The sequence below is a fragment of the Pelophylax lessonae genome (assembly GCF_965119305.1).
Source record: "Pelophylax lessonae genome assembly, chromosome: 5".
Taxonomy (NCBI): domain Eukaryota; kingdom Metazoa; phylum Chordata; class Amphibia; order Anura; family Ranidae; genus Pelophylax; species Pelophylax lessonae.
The window spans coordinates 278298090-278317772 of record NC_138772.1 but is presented as its reverse complement, the minus strand read 5'-3'; the positions used below and the strand labels follow the sequence as shown (position 1 = coordinate 278317772).

General features: G+C 42.0%; 1 protein-coding gene across 1 annotated transcript in view; it reads right to left on the bottom strand.

Moving 5' to 3' along the window:
• Positions 1 to 19683, bottom strand: part of ABITRAM (actin binding transcription modulator) — a 62239-nt gene that overhangs the window by 30327 nt on the left and 12229 nt on the right. The window contains exons 2-5 of the mRNA XM_082259867.1: positions 18515 to 18624; positions 9011 to 9062; positions 7826 to 7955; positions 422 to 498 (exon numbers count right to left, since the gene is read on the bottom strand). Of these exons, the coding sequence (XP_082115993.1) occupies positions 422 to 498; positions 7826 to 7955; positions 9011 to 9062; positions 18515 to 18581 (326 nt within the window). The 5' untranslated portion in view covers positions 18582 to 18624. The remainder of the gene's footprint in view (positions 1 to 421; positions 499 to 7825; positions 7956 to 9010; positions 9063 to 18514; positions 18625 to 19683) is intronic.

Sequence of the window (19683 nt, the reverse complement as noted above, 5' to 3'; positions counted from 1 at the left end):
GGCTGTGTGCTGAGTTATTTTGAGGGGACAGCAAACATATACAATATATATTTTATATATATATATATATATATATATATATATATATATATATATATATATATATATACACACACACACACACACACACACACACACCTATATATCACCTATTAATACATATACACACACTCACGATTACAGAGAGAGATAGAGCATCAGCTTAGGAAGCTTAATATAATCACGATGTAACAGAAAAGTATCACAAAACCATTACAGTCTAGCATTAAGGAATGTTCCCCATAGGGAGTATGAAAGCACTCTGATTACAAGATTTTATACAGTTTTATTTTAATCTAACAATATTTGCAACCATCGTATATACAAAATCAATGTAATAATTATGACACAAGGTTGAAAAAAAAAAAAAAAACACACATACCTATAAATCGTATATTCATCACCATCGTCACAAGTTATTCTGCATAAAGGTGCAAGCTCTGTTAGGAACTGAGCTCCCTGAAAAAAAAAATAAAAAATGGGGGGGGGGGGGGAATTTAGAAATAGCAGATTGGTTACATTTTTCATATCATGAATTTGCAACAATCAAATATTCAAAGTGTCTTTATTTATGCATAGCATGATGGGAGTGCAGAAAATAGATACAACTAAAGACTAACCAAAAGCTGTAAAACCATTAAAGCTTTAATGAAAAGCCTGCACTTTATAGTTCAGGCTGACAAAGGGCATATTACAATTGTCAAACTGTAATGCCATCTGCAGGCTAAAGATTCAGCTTTGTTAACCACCATAGCTGAACCACCATGTCTGGTTTGATTGTCGGTGGGGACAGTAGCGGTCAGCGAGAGCCTAGTATGACAGCTAGGGGGGAATGTAGATTAAAAGGGCATCATGCAGGGGAACCTTAATCAACAGATTTTGCAGACAGGTAGCTATTAAAGGCAAGTGCATTTTCAGACACTTTCCCTCTGGCTAGCCCCCGATTTCCACTGCCCTATTACCATCTGCCTACTGTGATGCACTTAATCCTTTTTACAAAGGAAATCTGTGACGGGAAAACAAATAGTGTGTCATTAGTTGACGCTGCTTTTGAAAATACTAGTTACCAGCCATGTTTATTACAAAAGACTACCAAAGATAGGCAGAGTGTGTGTGATGTCATCACATGCTGGCGGGTCAGGAGACACCGCGACCGGCGCGTTTTTTAAATTGATATATTTTAAATACTGCCTAAATGCAAGTGTAGCTTTTTTTTATTTTTATTTTTTTAAACAAAGATACTTTGGCTATATTGCACTAGGAGAGTTTTCCCTGCTTATATCTCAGACATGCCGTTGCGGAGACTGAATTTCTGATGCCATAAGGGCTGGTTCCCATAGTCCATTGCAGTTTGCTGATGAAATATACAATCAGGAATTTGTTGCCAGTGGGAGCTTCTTGCCAGGTGATGGAGTTTGTGCTATCTCGATCTCTGTAATTCGGGATCAACTCTTTTTGGTAAGCGACCCCCCTCTTTTTTTCCTCAAAGGAGCCCGTTTGAGCACAGAAGCACTGTCAAATAGAATTTTTGCAGCACTGAGCAATTTATTCACCATTTATTCCACAAGGACTTTGTATTATATCAGGGGACTTTTGTATTTTATTAATTTGCATTTATTTTGGATTTTATTTATTGCTTATTTTGCACTCATTTGCGATTTCATGTATCAGTAGTTTAAGACATATTTGCTTTACTGCACTTATTCACTAATTCATACACTTAAAAGGGATAGGGCAAAATTCTCTCTACTTTACAATGTTAAACCAAAGGCCTAATATTTTGGAGTTACTGATCTGGAAAAAGAATGAATGCCACAGGTCAGACTTTCCTCTGACTTTACTAGCTGCATGCTTATTCTAGGTCAGTAACCTAAAGTACTGAGGCCAGAGACAGCCAAGCAACTATTGTATGTGACAACCAATAAGATTACACATTTCATTTTTCTATTACAGCTCAAAAAATGAAAGCTAAAACCTGTTTGGTTAATTAAGTACAGCTCTGTTTTTTTCTCTTCTCCGGCCTTTTTAATAATCTTTAAAAAGGATATTAAAAGTGTATTCACATAAGAATCAAAAACAGATATGGATCTCCCTAAAATGGGAAAAGAATCCAGCATCCCAAATCCCAACACCTATATTAAACAATGCTATAAAGTCTGCAGGAGTGATATGCTCTATGCAGGCAACAACGCTTGCTCTAAAGTAATATGCAATAGGAAATATTAAAATTAAGAGGAAATGCTTCTTATAAAAAGGTCCACACCTTATAAAGTAAACGCAAAACGATTGAACACTATACAGTGAAACTATTACGTGTAAAGTCCCAAACATATTCCTCTGTGATATTCAGTGTAAAAAATTATTCCTGCCGTGATTAGTAGATTTTTCCGAGCATAGACTCCACAGAAAGGAGGAGAGGGGCTTTTTGTTTTGGCGTTCATGCCAGTAGTTGTGTTTAAACTAAAGCTTGGAAAGCATAATTACGGACTTCTCTGACGAAGCATTGAAAGCAAAAGAAGTCAGCAAGATTTCTGTGTCCAAGGACCCCCCGTTTTAAGACTCAATTGGAACTAATATGAGAGCATTATTGAAACACCCCATGACCAAGACTCTCTCTATGTTGGGACACCGTTTCCACTTCTGAACCTGGAGATGAGCAAGACTGACCCATTATACTGCTTTTAGAGGTGAAAATATTTTTTATTGACATAAAGAAAAAACAAGCGCGTCAACCATTAGGCTCGGTTCACACTTGTGCGATGCGGGAAGGCAGCGAACTCGCAGCCTGTTCCCGCATCGCATCCGCACATCTGGCAGTTCACACTGCCATATGCGATACGCAGGGGGTGTCAATTAATTGTTAACGTCACCCCCAGTTTGATCGCATATCGCAGTGCGATCTGACAGTTCGCACAGGATCGGATTGCACAAGTGTGAACCACTGTGCGATCCGATCCTGATGCGGCTGAAAAAAAAGGGTCCTGTGCGTCTTTGGTGCGGATGCAGTGCGAATTCAGCCATACAAAGTGTATGGCTGAATTCGCATCCGCACATGAGATCGCATGTAATGAAGGAGCAGTGCGCTCCGAATTACATGCGATCTCCGCAGCCGCAATAATGTGAACCGGCACTTACAGACAATTCAAATTTGAAACAGATAGGATTCAATAACAGGAGGCATTATTAGAGAACCCATTATACTGCTTTTAAAAGGACCAAGTCTATTCACTCTATATCAGGATTCCCTATGTGGATGATCAACATGTTGCTTTGACCAATAAGAATTGCTACACATTATGTGCATAGATGCTCTGGGCTTCATTTGGTCTTAAAAAAAGCCCACAACTAGATGAACATTGAGGAACAAAATGCTACACATTTGTGATGTATATAGACATTTGGACTTGTTTGGAATATTGTATAGTCAAAAAATAGTTGTATAAAGCAAAATAAATACAGTGAACTTTAGTTTGAGATATATATATATATATATATATATATATATATATATATATATATATGATCTGAACAGTGTTTGCATACGGATCTAAATAAACACTTCACAATGAATGTTAATTGAGCCTTATATTAGCCTTATTTAATAAATGTGAGTTTGCCAGAGTGGTGTGTTAAAAAACTAAGAGCAATCTCCCCTGAAGTGTCCCATTTGAAAATATAACTGATCACAATGATCTATACATGTGCTCCATACTATGTGTGTAACCTACTTTGATGGCTATAAATGACCAAATTCCAGGGACTTCCCAATAAGCAAGGTTGCCATGAGGTTGCCCCACATATCCCCTGGAGACCGGTGTTGCAAATTATCCTCTCTATTATCGTGACAGGCAGCCTCAGGAGTGACAGGAGGAGGGGCAACTGTTGAGAAAGCCGTGCTGATCTGAGGTCTGTAATAGGACTAGATATTTAAACTGAGTACATTGGGTTACAATGCTCATAGGTTACATTGGATAGATTTTTACACTCGGGGAGATTTGCACAGTGGTGCAGTACACTGGAGAAATTTTATTTGGAGGGGGGGGGGGGGTTTACACTAGGAGGATTCAAACTTAAGGGAATAAATTGGGGCATTACACTTAGGGAATTCTACTTGGTGGATTACACTGCGGGGGATGTTAAATCTTGAAAGCACTGATGACTTGGAATACACTTTATTTTCATATATTCAGTTGTAGGAGTGTTATAATAAAAGCGGGTGAACTGAAGGATTCAGTGGGATGGCCAGTGGGCAGGCCCTGGGGAATGTTGGTGATCAGGCCCGGGGGAACTGAGGTCTAAAGCTTTGCAAATTTCTGATGGCTGCCCTGCCAATAAGACTCCATTTGTTCATCAACTGCAACAATCATTATGTTGTTCACAGATTATAAAAAACTTATTTCAGCAAAGCCAGTTCCATAGTGTAGGCAAATTGCATTCTTTATAGATATTACCGTTTAATAAGTTGCTCTCAGCACAGTTTTGAAAATCCCTTATTTGGAGATCCTATTTTGACTACTCAGTATCTGCAGATAATGAAGTTTTTGTACAAAGACTCTCACTAATATCTTTGTATTTACAGTGTGTATAGAAAATAATCACCCCCCCTTTAAAATAACATTTTGTTGCTTTGCAGCCTGAAATAAAGACTTATAAACATCAAAGTGAAAGATATAAGACAGGCATGTCAGAAAAAATAAAAGTTGGAAAAAGATCACCCCCTTGTTTCAGTATTTTGTTGAACCAGGTTAGGCTTTATTTACAGCATTTAGTCCGTTGGGATATTTCTCTACTAACTTTGCAATATTTGCTCACTCTTCTTTGCAGAACTGCTCAATTTTAGTTAAATTTATTGCTGACTGTTCGTGGACTGCAGTCTTCAAGTCATTTCACAGATTTTCAATGTTCTCAATTTCAAGGACATTCACCTTTTTTTTTTTTCCTTCAACCACTGTGGTCATTTTTACTGTGTGCTTTGGGTCATTGTCATGTGGAAGGTAAACCTTCTTCCCATTAACAACTTACTGGAAGAGGGCAGTAGAGTTGCTGTAGGCCTCTTGATAGCCTCTCTGACCAGTTTCCTCCTCGCTCTTTCATCCAGTTTGTAGCGACGTCCTGAGTCGGTGAAGCTCTATGTTATACCAAATACCTTCCACTTCTTAATAATAGACTTCACTGTGCTTCTAGGCATTGATAAAGCCTTTGAATTTTTTTGTATCCATCTCCTGACTTGTGTCTGTACACAGCTATATCCTGGGGATCTTTTGACAGTGCCTTGCCACCCATAGTTGATCGTTTGCTTCAGTTGCACTATCAGGGAAGAAAATGTATGGGGTATGAAAATTTTTTTCATACTGAGCTAATCAAAATGACCACAGCTGATCACAACTGAAAGTCAAATAGTTGGGTGTGCCATTAAGGAGGTGATTAGCTACACCTAGCTTGCATTTACAAGTTATTTTTAGGAGGAAGTGATCAGTTTTCCAACTCTGAGGTCGGGTTCACACTGCTCCGACAACAACTTCCCCTTCGACTTCATGTCCAACTTCCATGCGACTTCAATTAAGGGGATCTGACAACAGCAGGCCCTTTGGGTCTGGTATGAACCTCGAGGGAGCCCCCCCCACAAAACCATAACAGAGCCTTATCTTATGGATTTTAAAGGAACACCCCACGCCAAAAAAATCCCCCCCAAAAAAAAAAAAAAAAAAAAAACGCATGCCCCCCCCCCTCCCAAATTCATGCCGGACCCTTATCCGTGTGTGCTGCCTTCGCACTGTATATCTTGTACTTGGCAGTGTCTGTCCCTTTAAGACCCTCCATTTTCTTGTAGCCTAGGAGCGGGTCTTCTCCCTACTGCCTTGGGCAAGTCTAAACTTGTCTATGCATTCCAGCCGGAGCCACCATAGGGAACAGACCCTTCCTTAGGACTTCTGAAGCTAATCTATTGCAAACCTGATGAACACCAAAAGCTTGTAAGTAAAGTATTTGCTTATTCAGCCTGTGTAGAGGGATGCTAGACATTTGTATAGATAATATGTGTTCCAGTATGTAGTAAGCACATGTTAGTTAGTCCCTATCTTCTGTATAACTGTGTATAATGTAGGATGTTGAATAGCCATACTTATACCTGTCTTTCATATGTTTGTTTTACAGTTTTACCTCACAATATCAATATCACTTTCACTATCATATGCACTCTCATGTCCCCCACATATCTACTTATTCATATGTAAAGGCACATGTATGGATTATATCTCAGTAAAGGTTGCATCAGTTAAAGAAACCAGCGCTTCTTTCATTGAGATTTGGTTATTACTTGATGTGAAGCTGTGTACCTCAGGCAACACACAGCCGAGACATTACACCATGCATGCAGCCCAGCAATTGAGGAAAGTGGGTGGGCGGGGTTTGCAAGCAGCCCCCTCCTTATGAACCATACTAGGCCACATGCCCTCAACATTGGGGACAAGGGCCTCTTCCCGACGACCCTGAGCAGTGGTTGTGGGGGTCTGCGGGCAGGGGCTTATCAGAATCTGGAAGCCCCTTTAACAGAGGGGACCCCAGATCCCAGCCCCCACCCTATGTGAATGAGTATGGGTTACAGTGTACCTCTACTCAGTCACCCAAAAAAGTGTAAAAATAAATAAAACCAGTATACGGGTTTTGACAAAGTCCTTTATTTAAGTATAGCTCCGATATGTCTTCTTCCCCTGGTTCTTCTGCCTCCTCATGTCTTCTCCTGACGCTAGCTCCTGCTGTTGTGTTAGCTCTGGCATGTGCCATTACTTACATAGCCATGGGGCGTGGCCATCTGGGGACGTCATCCAGCGACCACGGGCAATGTCATCACAAGCGGGCTGGGTTTCTGGATGACGTCCCTGGATGGCCACACCCCATGGCTATATAAGTAATGGCACACACTGGAGCCAACAACAGCGGGAGCTAGCTATACTTTAATAAAGGACTTTGTCAAAAACCTGTGTACTGGTTTTATTTATTTTTGGATCTGGGGGCCCCTCTTTTAAAGGGGGCTTCTAGGTTCCGATAAGCCCCCTGCCTGCAGACCCCCACAACCACCGCCCAGGGTTGTCGGGAAGAGGCCCTTGTCCCCACCAACATAGGAGCAAGGTGCTTTAGGGTGGGAGCAGACCTCCCCCTGCCTTGAAGCACCCAGCCCTCCCTTCTCATAGGGAACTATTGATTTATACACGTCATGCGACATGTGCTCCCAAAGTCAGAGCATATGTCACACCAGTGTGAACTTGGCCCGATTTGGTTTTTTATTTTTTTATTTGTTTCTGACATGTTGGTGTTATATCTTTCACTTGGATGTTATAAATTGCACTGAATAAAACAAAAAAAAAAACAGTTTGCCTTTATTTCAGGCTGCAAAGGAACAATATGCGATTATAAAAAGGGGGCGATTCTTTTCTATACCCACTGTATATATACCCACTGTATTACCCTTCTTTAACACTATGAGAAAAAAAGGGAGTGCCAGTCTAATCTAATCAACTTTCTGAGAGAGAATCAGAGCCTGTCTGTCTATTTAGCTGCTATTTAAGTTCATTTTTAAATTGTCTGTGTAGTTGTGGGATATTACTATAAAAGTATTAATAGCTCTGTAGAGCTGACCAACTATGTGCAATTGCTTACCTAACTAAATATACTGCTGAAGAAGAATCATACAAATACAGCTTAGATTTAGAAATAGATTGCCCTGCACGGTACTGAATAGCTGACAAATTAAAAATAAACATGAGTGGGAAAGACTGAACACACTTACCCGTTTGGACTTCCCTGACACTTTGTTCTGCAATCTGCTGCAGTTGGCGCTTATTTGATAATTAATATTGGAAATGGTTTTCCCACTCTGAAGAACTGGATGACATTCGGCCAGTGTAATTACACATATTCTAAAAAAAAATAAAAATAAATAAAAAAAAAAAGGGGGACATTTTTGAATTAAATTAAAAAAAAAAAAAAAAAAAAAACAGCATTATGCCTATGTACAAAGTTTAATAGTTTTGAGAGCAATACAGAACTGCTTTTCACATGTGGATAGGTACTCATTACTAGATATTTCTTCAGGATAAGTGCCCTTGTATTGCTTTTATCTTTTGAGTGCCTCCCTCACAGTACTAAAATTTTCTCTAATGGGTTATATTTACTTAAATGTCATCCCTCTAGAGCTCTTAGCTTTATGGCCTTTCAAAGATCAAACTGCGTTTTTCGTAAAACTATCGTAGTACTCTCCTTGTGCATGCACACTGCAACTTTCATAGTATTCAATTGAAGGACCATCCACACATATTCTTGGGGGTTTTCTAGTACCAATAAGGTTTTTATGATAAAAAAGGAGGGTAAATACAGAACCAAGACAGTGTACATTGTGAGCATGACAACATTGTATAACAAGTCGTTGCAAGGACAACTTATGCACTGGAGTCAGGATCACAAACGGCAATCGAGAAAACTTGGAACATAGAATAGGTCTAGATGAGCCTAAACGTTGGTCGGCCCAAAAAAAAAAAAAAAAAAAACACATATATATGGTTGGGACATAAGTTGTTGCATGATGTTGTCTGATAAGCCCATACAGTATATGCCTGGATACAAAACATGTCATACATTTTTACAAAGATATGAGGCAAAACAAGGAGAATCCTGGGAATTTTCAAATATTTCTATGGGGTTCATGGCTCATATGCATAAAAGAGTTGGTAGATGATTCTCAAGAAAAATTGTGCACTAAAAAGATCCAGTGCTAAATTTCAGGTAAGTGTGATCTATTTGAGAAATGGTCAGCAGGATGTGGAAGGCATGCAGATGACAGGAATGCAATAAGAACTTGCCACGACTTGTAACAGATACATCATAATCTCAGTGCAGTAGGTTCTTAGAGCATGAAGTAGTAAATTTCCAAATCAAACTATTACATTTGGGGAGCAATTTTTAAATAACCTCTTACCGGTTTGAATGTTGCAGTATACAGAAGTCTTCACACTGCTTTTCTTTCACATCTGAACAAAAACAAAACATTAAAGTAGCAGAGGTGTGTTAAAAAATTAAACAAAAAAAAAAATGTTGTTGTGCTTTCTTCTGCTTTTAATTGTACACTAAATCACATCTTTATATTGCAGCTAAAGTGTCACTAAACCCACATAAAAAACCTAAGTTACTTACCGGTGACGGTATTTCTAAGAGCCTTAGGACAGCACCTGGAGAGAGCGCAGCTCCGCCCACTTTACAGGAAACACTTCAAGATAAAAACTCCTCCTCTTCCACCATGCCTCAGTTGTTTAGAGTAACCTCCGACATGCTGGAAAATAGAACATAAACAACAACTACCGTAGGTTAAACATTTACAGTATATTATAAACCAAACCAGGGAGGGTAGCTGCTGCTGTCCTGAAAGGCTCTTAGAAATACCGTCACCGGTAAGTAACTTAGGTTTTCTCAAGTCGCCTTTCAGGACAGCACCTGGAGAGGATAAGTGAGTAACTTACACTTAGGGTGGGACCACTGCCTGCAGAAACTTTCTGCCGAAGGCTTGATCCTGAGCCGACAACAAGTCCAACCTGTAGTGTCTTAGGAAGGTTGAGAAACTGGACCAGGTAGCTGCCTTGCAGATCTGTTCAGGCGAAGCGCCGGCCCTTTCAGCCCATGAGGTTGCCACATACCTTTTGGAATGTGCTAGAATGCCTTCTGGAGGTTCTTCACCTTGAGCTACATAAGCTTGTTCGATAGCCCATCTGAGCCATCTGCCTAGAGTGCTCTTGGATGCTTTTTCTCATATGCGAGATCCCAAGAAGACAGCAAATAATGCATTTGATTTTCTAAATTCTTTAGTTACGAGGAGGAACTGAAGCAAACATCTCCTCACATCCAATGTGTGAAAGGATTCCTCACGAGTATTTTTAGGAGAGGAGGAGAAAGTTGGTAACACAATTTTTTTGTGACCTATGAAAAGATGAAGCAATCTTTGGAAGAAATGCTGGGTCTGTACGCAGCACAACTCGATCTGAAAAACCTGTCAGAAAGGGGTCTGATACTGAGAGGGCCTGAATTTCACTAATTCTTCTGGCCGAGGTTATAGCTATCAGGAAGATAGTTTTCAAAACCAAAATTTTTCAGTGAAGCCACTTTTAAGGGTTCGAAAGGAAACTTAGTTAAACCTTGTAAAACAATGGACAGATCCCACTTCGGGAAACTTTTAAGTGCTACTGGCCTATTTTGGGCTAGTGCCTTGAAAAATCTAATAACTAAAGTCTCTTGTGACAATGTTTTTTTTTTTTTTTTTCGAAAAAAAAAAACTGAAAGAGCTGCCACTTGCGTTTTTAAAGTGCTGGCTGCCAGTCCTTTCTCCACTCCTTCATGGAGAAACTCCAGCACTGAAATTAAACTTTTAATCTCAAAATTTTTGCTGGAACACCGGGAGTTACACTTTTTCCAGACTTTCATATAAATGTCCCCCGGTCACCTTCTTCCTACTAGAGATGACCTTGTCTGACAAGCCTCTGGCTCTTAGGAGGTCTTCCTCAGAAACCACGCTGTCAGCTGTAAACGGTCTAACTCTGGATAAAACAGGTTCCCCTGTGTTAGTAGATCTCTCCTGTCTTGCAGCTTCCAAGGAGGCTGCAAGGCCAGATTCATCAGGAGAGCAAACCAAGGCCTTTTTGGCCAAAAAGGTGTGATTAAATTTGTCTTTTCCTCCCTGAATTTCTTGAGAACTAATGGAATTTGTTGAAATGGGGGAAATGCATAAGACAAAGGGAAGTCCCATGGATGAGCTAGAGCATCCAAGCCCCAGGCCTGATCTTCCCTGTGGAGGGAAAATAATTTTTGGATCTTGGCATTCTGTTGACAAGCGAACAGATCTATCTGGGGAAGTCCCCAGGCTTCCATTATCTCCAAAAATACTTTCTGGTTCAGACTCCATTCTGATTCCAGTACTTTTCTTCTGCTCAGTAAATCTGCCAGAAGGTTTTGTAATCCCTTTAGGTGAACAGCTGACAAGGAGGCCAGATTTTTCTCCGCCCAGGAGAGCAACGTGATTGCCAGATCTGAAAGCTGTCTGTTTCTTGTGCCTCCTTGTTTTGACACACAAGCTACCGCTGTCATTTTGTCCGAGAGAACTTGGACATGATGGCCCTTGACTGCCTGTTGAAAGGACACTAGACCTAGGAAGATGGCTTTCAACTTCCGCCAGTTGGAAGACCTCCTGGCCTCTGTTTTGGACCATGTCCCTTGCATTGTCCGACCATCTCAGTGGGTTCCCCAGCCCCAGGCACTCGCGTCCGTGGTCAGACGTTTGTTCGGATGGAAGGACCACTGTAGACCCTTTTCCAGATTTCTGGAATTCCTCCACCACCGAGACCTTTTTGCTTTTGTGTAAATTTTGACAAATTTCTCCAGAGGGTCCTGATGTGACCATTTCTGCAAAATGTCTCTTTGGAGGAGGTGAGAATGTAGCCTTGCCCATTGTACAGCAGGGATAGCAGCTGTGAGCACGCCCAGAGCTGCCATGGCTGACCTGACTGTAGCCTGATGATTGGTTTGCATCTGGGCCCCGGCAATCTGGGTCTTCACTATCTTCTCTTGTCTGGCTTTTGGATTCTGCAAATATTAGCAGATTGTCTAGATATGGGACAATGGAAATACCCTTCAGCCTCAGAGGCTCTAGGGCGTCTGCCATCACTTTGGTGAACACCCTGGGAGAGGATGAAAGACGAAGGGGAGGGCTCTGAACTGCAGGTGCCAGACCCATTGCCCCAGATTTACTGCCAGCCTCGGAAACTTCTGATAGTCTCGATGTATTGGGATGTGTAAATAAGCATCCCTCAAATCCAAAGATGCCATAAAGCAGTTTCTAATTCAGGTCCCAAAAGCAAGTCACCTGAAAAGGGCAAATAAAGTTTGGCCTTAGAGGCTGAATCTCCCGACCAATCTTTCAACCAACTGCCCTTCGAGCAGAGTTGACAAGGGCTGCCGCCTGGCAGACATTATGATCGTTTCAGCAGAAGCCTCAGCCATGTATTTTACTGCTTTTAGGATCAGCAGGAAAGACTCCAGGAGATCTTTCCTTGCTGCACCAGCCTCCACATGTCCCTTGAGCTGGTCGAGCCACCACTCTAGATTTCTGGCTACGACCGTGGAGGCCATGGCCGGCTTTTAGGCTGGATGTAGTAGAATCTCCAGCCTTCTTAAGGAGAGAATCTGCCCTTTTATCCATGGCGTCTTTAATATCCTCATATCCTCCAACGCCACCTCCGTGCGACAAGACACCTGGGAGAAAACCGCCTCTGGGTTTTTTGTTCCACAAATGTGTCTGATCCCCTTCACAGGAAAACCTCCTTTTTAGAGATTTTAGAAAAAAAAAAAGAGACCCCTCTGGGCCCTTCCATTCTTTTCAAAGGACTCTGTAATGACCTTATGGCCCGGAAAGACATTTTCCATCATGCCATTTCAAACGTGGAATAAATCACTCCCAGATCTTTAAATGACAATTTATATCTAGAGGATTCAGCCGCTCTGAATTCTTAAGAGACAAGAGCGCATTCGCCCTTTCATCCTCTTAATCACTTAATACAGCGATTCAGAAGTGGATGGCTGAGAGGATGTTCCACCGATTGTTTGGGAATCTGACGATAGGGTGCCATAAATGGATAAATTCACTACTCAGCTGAACATTCTCTTTATAATGACACACAGCTGTGAGCACACAAAGTGTTATCATGGTTGGGCCTTGAACTCATGCCTATGAGCATCGACCACACCCAAAGGGATTAACACTGCAGAGAAGTTTCACCAGGAATCTCAAGTGGGTTTTTACAAGCAGGACACTTCCTTCCTGGCGTTGGGGTTTCTTTTCACTGTGGCTTTAACCTATAAGAGAGAAGCCACCATGGATCCCCAACAAAAAATACCTTTAACAAAAAGACCACCACTGTGATTTGATAAAGGAAAATAGTGACCCACTGTAAAGAAAAAGGATTCCCAGAAACGCACATCCTGCTTGACTGAGATAAACATTCAGTACTGCAGGGCAGGACTCCCAAGGAGGATACAACAAATACAAAAAAGCTCAATAGTAAGGAAATAAGATACACCGCTGTACCTCTCCTACCTGAGCCTGGCCGGTGTTTACAGTGCCTGCTTCCACCGATACTGCAGTCCTTTCTTCCATGCTGAAAAGGTGCAGCGTGCTGACAGATTCTCTCCTTGCATCTAAATACCGCTTCTCTGCGTCGCCCACTGTTGACCGGAAGCGGAAGGCACCGGCCTCTGACCTGCCAACTGACCCCTGCGTTCCGACGGCCGGAGCTCAAAGCCGTCACGCCTCCATCGGCGGTCCGCCTACCGGAACGGACGCCGCTGCGTCTTCCGGGATCAGGGCCGAAATGCGGGAAATTAAAAAAAAAAAAAAAAAAAAATGACTTTCACCGCTGACTGTTCGATCAGCCCAACCGCGGCCCCTGACACCCAGGCTGTACCCACCGATGGATCTCTGCTCTCCCCGAGCGAGCGAGGTTAGTGGCTCCGGAGCGTACCCCCTTTGCTGATTCAGGGAGGGGAGCTGGGATGGTCTTCCTAAAATACAACCATGGGCAATACTACACCTCTCCCTGTGGAGAGAGCGCAGCCCCAACCAAGCTCCTAAAAGTGCTTCCATGCATGGCGGAGAAAACAACAACTGAGGCATGGTGGAAGAGGAGGAGTTTTTATCTTGAAGTGTTTCCTGTAAAGTGGGCGGAGCTGAGCTCTCTCCAGGTGCTGTCCTGAAAGGCGACTTGAGAAAACTATCAATAAATTGTGCATTACATTCTGTGCATACTGACTGAGTCACTATGAGATTTGTTTTCTATATTCTGCAAAAAAAACCTGGTTGATCCTGCTGTCCTCCTGTCCAAGGGATTTTGCAAAGCAGTGTTGGCAGCTCTGCACATGCTCAGTTTTCAGAGAGTTTCTATGCCGAGCATTTCCTCCTGATCACATCTGAGCAGTCCATATGACTACAGAATCACAAACGTGTTGGCATATATACAGCAGTAAATGACAGCCCACTACCTCCTTTCTCCTCCATGCCCACTAACAAGCTTTACACAAGCCTTTTTCAAGCAGGGTGCCTTGAGGTTTCTTCAAGGGTGCCTTGGCAAAAGGCCACAAAATTTTATACAAGCCGGTGGGTGGATGAAACCTGCCTTTTAGTTGCACAAAGCCACAGGTTTTCATTGTACTCCATCACAGCATTCTAGCTGCCAACCTCCTATTGAACAATTAATTAATTGATAAGGAGGATGTCAGTTGCCTGCATATCATCTTTGCTTGACTTGACCCTCTCCATTAGCTTTGGGGCTCATTAGCTGAGTGATAGTGAGAAAAACAGAAAGAAGGTAAACATTGGAATACTGGTCAGTACCAGTTTGCAAAACCGTATTTGCTTTGGAAGAATAAATCCCCTCTAATGCTGGGTCTCCTATGTGTATTGATGTTGCTGCATTATGTAAATCTATCATAATAGTTATTACATTTTGGAATAGGGCGCCTCAAGACTGTCCATAATTTTGGAGGGTGCCTCAAGACTGTCCATAATTTTAAAGGGTGCCTTGACTAAAAAATAAGGTCAAGAAACACTGGTCTAAATGCTGTGCAGCAAACTTTAAACGAGCTTCAACATGCTTTTTCTTCAGCAATGAAGTCTTGCGTGGTGAGTGTGCATACAGGCCATGGCGGCTAAGTGCATTACTTATTGTTTTCTTTGAAACAATTGTACCTGCTAATTCCAGGTCTTTCTGAAGCTCTCCACAAGTGGTCATTGGCTCTTGGACAACTCTTCTGATAATTTTCAATGCTCTGTCAAAAATCTTGTGAGGAGCGGTTTATGGTGAAATTATGTTCTTTCCACTTCCAGATTATGGCCCCAACATTGCTCACTAAAACATTCAGAAGTTTAGCAATCCTTCTGTAACCAATGTCATCAGTATGCTTTGCAACAATAGGGTTGCTAAGCTCTTTGCTTTTACTCATCATGAGATGTTTCTTGTGTGATACCTTGGTAATGAGACACCTTTTTATAGGCCATCAGTTGAGACTGAACCAGCTGATATGAATTCTGGGGCAGGATTACTTTCCATATACTGATAGATTTCAGCTGGTGTCTTGACTTGCCATGCCTTTTACACCTCCCTTTCTTCATGTTTTCAATACTTTTTCCCTGTGCCATTCCAGCCTCCAGTGTCCTAACAATCAATGAGGGAGGATGTCAGGTGCCTGCATGACACCCTTGTTCATCACTATTGGGGTCACTTTAGCGGAGGAAGAGAACCCGGATTAGTCAGTACCGGTGTGCAAAGGTGGGTTTGCTTTGGAAAAATAAATCACCTCTAATGTTGGGTGCATGTTGCTGTGCTATGCAAAATTATTAGTTTCGTTTTTTACATTTTAGAATATGGTGCCTCAAGATTATGCAAGATTTTAAAGGGTGCCTTGACTGAAAAAAGCTTGAGAAACATTGCTATACACAATGGGGTGGGATATCACATCTTAATAGATGGAGACTTCACCCCCCTCCTAGTCTAAGACACAGGCTGGAGGGGTGTGACACAGGCTGCAACTGGCAATAAAATATATATTATATACAAAAATATATACACAATATATATTCTGATAGACGTCTTTGCTATATATATATATATATATATATATATATATATATATATAAACACCACCAAATAAGTGTATATTTAGTTCTACAGTCTAAAAACGATGGTACATACAGAAGGTATGGGAAAAAAAAAATTGCATTTTGTTGTTTTGCAGCCTGAAATGAAGGCCGACACAGTTTTTGTTTTATCTAGCTGTATTTAGTCATTGGAACCTATAACATCAAAGTATTAAGCCCCGTACACACGCACAGATTGTTGCCCGTAAATTGTCGGCCAGCGTCCGATCGGCCGATTGTAGGCTTGTTAGTATAATGCTTCCGACAACCAACTGCGAATTTTCAGCCAAAAAAAATCTGGTGTGCATGCTATAAAATTTTTGTTGGCCAACAACAGAACGGCCGATTGTTCCTCAGTCAGTACAGATTTTGGCAGACAAAAATCAGATGAGCAAGACTGGGCATGCTCAGAGAAGAAAAAACACACGGAAAGTCAACCATCACATGACATCACTTCTGAAGTTGGTTTTTGTTGGCCAACAAAAGTCCAGTGCAAGTCTAGAGCACATTTCAACCAACAAACACTGGACAAAAGACGGCCGATCGGTTGGCCAACAATCTGTGCGTGTGTATGGGGCTTAAGATATAACACCAACATGTCACAAAAAATATATAGAAAATAAATAAAAACAGAAATCACTGAAGGAGGATCACCCCCTTGTGTCAGTATTTTGTTGAACCACCCTTTGCTTTAATTACAGCCTTTAGTCTGTTGAGATATGTCTGCTAACTTTGCACATCTAGGCTTTGCAATATTTGCCCACTCTTCTTTGCAGAAAGGCTCAAGTTCGGGTTAAATTTGATGTTGACCGTTTGTGGACGGTCATGGACATGAAGGCCTGATTCACACAGTCTCCTCTTAACAGTTGTTCTAGAGATGTGTCTGCTGCTAGAACTCCGTGTGCCATTGACCTGGTCTCTAATCTGAGCTGCTGTTAACCTGCGATTTCTGAGGCTGGTGACTGGGATGAACTTATCCTTTGCAGCAGAGGTGACTCTTGGTCTTCTTTTCCTGGGGCGGTCCGCATGTGAGCCAGTTTCTTTGTAGCGCTTGATGGTTTTTGTGACTGCACTTGGGGACACTTTCAAAGTTTTCCCAATTTTTCGGACTGACTGACCTTCATTTCTTAAAGTAAAGTAATGATGGCCACTCGTTTTCCTGTACTTAGCTGCTATTTTCTTGCCATAATACAAATTCTAACAGTCTATTCAGTAGGACTATCAGCTGTGTATCCACCTGACTTCTGCACAACACAACTGATGGTCCCAACCCCATGTAAGGCAAGAAATCACACTTATTAAACCTGACAGGGCACACCTGTGAAGTGAAAACCATTTCAGGTAACTACCTCTTGAAGTGTGACTCTACAATTTTCATAGTCATGAAAATAAAGAAAACTCTGAATGAGAAGGTGTGTCCAAACTTTTGGTCTGTACTGTATAGCAGTCCCCATCCTATAGGCCAAGCAAGGCTGGCCTACTGACTGCCCCAGGAATGCTTGGGGGTACAGGAAGTACGGGAAGATGAACAAAGAGTGAAAAAACAGTTCCAGTGGTTCCCAGAATGCAAGTTGTCCACAGGGATTGGCTGGGACTAGTGTATTTGCAGGAAAGTAGTCAGTCGGACATTGAGATTGGTCAGATTAGATGTAAGGCAGAGATGTGGTCAGTTAACAGACCAGGTGCAGCACAGGCAGAGGTAACACAGCACTAGTGTGGTGGTGGTCATGATCACGGTAACTGGCTGCACTGGCTCTGGGGACACTGCATTGATGTGGTAGCGATCAGGGCCCTGTTGATGGCTGCACTGTCACTGGTGTGGTAGCAATCAGGAATACTATTGCTGGTATGGAGATACTGTGACTGGTGTGCTGGTGATCAGGGATACTGCACTGGTGTGGTGGCTTTCAGGAACACTGGCTGGCTGCGTTGGCATGATGACACTATTTGAGTGGCCAGCGATCAAGGACACGGGATGCACAGGCTGGCTGCTCTGAATACTGTAAGATATACTGTTTCCACTCACAGCTGACCACTGTGGAACATGCAGCCTTTGTTTACATGTAGGACCTATTTGGCCCTGTACCCTGTTCTGATATGCTGACTCTAGAGGGTGTGTACGAGCGGCAGCCACTTTAAAATGAACTCCGGCCCTAAGGATTGAGTCGTCTGCCTACTTTTATACAATGGCCAAATGGCAAGTGGTTGAAAACCCTCACATATACCCAGTGAAGTGACTAGCCTCAGATGATACAGAGAGAAAAAAATCCTCCTACATAAGTTGTACATGTTTATCTGCAGCCATATCTTCTCTACAGTCTTCTAAGAAACAGAAATGACACAGAATCTGTTAGCATCTCTCAGCAGCACAAAGCAGGGGGCGGGGATCTGAATTCACACACTTCACAGCTATGGAAGAAGGGCTCTAAGCCCTGATTGGAGGAACACACATCTCTTCATACACTACACAGAATCAATGCCGAGCCAAGGATCACAGGCTGTGTGCTGCAGCTCTACTCCCCCATCACCTTTCAATTTATTGTATCAGGAACATTTGTCAGAAGTGACTCATGCTGATAAAGGAACAAGGCATTAGAGAGAAAAAAAGACACTCAGTGTTTTCTAAAGGGGCAAGTAAACACTAGAAATATATGGTTTGTTCAGATTTCATGTCTGAGGTTTACAGTCACTTTAAGGAAACATCAGCAGCGGGGAAAAAGTGTCATTCTAAGATCATCATTTAAGCCTTACCTGCTTTGTACCACCGTGTAAAATAACGGTCCACAACAGAAGGAAAATCTCGAGATCCTTCAGCCATGTAAAGGCAAAAGACAATTCAGCAGCAGTTCCTTTTCCCAAGTCTAAAGACAAAAAGAAATACACTTAAGGAGAATGAATAGTGGTTTTGTATTTTGTAACATTATGAGTCTTTGCATATGATTATTATATAGTCTTCTATTCAACCAGCAATGCAGCTTAAGGCTTCTTTCCACATGTTTAAAGCAGAACTTCACGTGAATATAGTCATTAAAATGTCATTTTGAATGCATGTACCCAAATTTGACCTGGTATCTTTCCTCGAAACCCACTGTACTGCATACATATGTGAAGACAAAAACATGCTGACAGTTCAAAAGAAAGTGAATAACGGAGTGAACTGCTGCTGTTCATCACTATCCAATCACAGGCTTTGGGTGGGGAGATGACAAAGCTTTTTTGTTTTAAAATAAATCAAGAGCCAATAACTAAGATCATACGCTCTCAAAAGGAGGGTCCTCCTAACCCTCTTCTTTTTCAACTCTACTGTTTCTATTTTGTAAAGTACTGTGCAAACTGCTGGTTCTACATCAATCCTCTATAATTAAATAAAATCGTATAAAAGTTTAACATTTCAATGTGATGTTTAAAGCGGAGTTCCGGGCACAAAATCGATGTTTTTTTTTTGTGCCCATCCGCTAGTTCTGGATAACCTGAAAAGGAATTGGATAGTTATGTTTTTTGTTTTTTTTAAAACTCACCTTGTAATTGTAGATCGTAAATACTCACCTCAGGGTACTTCCTCCCTCGGAGCCGCGGCTCACCCCGTCACTTCCTGCCTCGCGATGATTCCTGGGAGCTGAACATCATAGCTCCCAGGAATCAATGCGACGGCACCGGCCCCCCACGTCATTTCCGGGCGACGCCGCATTCCCCTGCTAAACAGCTTCTGGGCATGCCCAGAAGCTGTTTAGGAATGCGCCGCCGCACCGGAAGTGACTAGAGGGGCCGGTGCGGCGCATTCTGGGAGAAGAAGACGCAGAAGAAGACGCAGAAGAGGACCGCGCCGGCTTCAGCTGCCCACAAGAGAGATGGAAACGCTGTGGAAGAAATTTTATAAGTAAGTATTTCTTCTAAAAGGTAAGTGCGAACCGGGACAGATC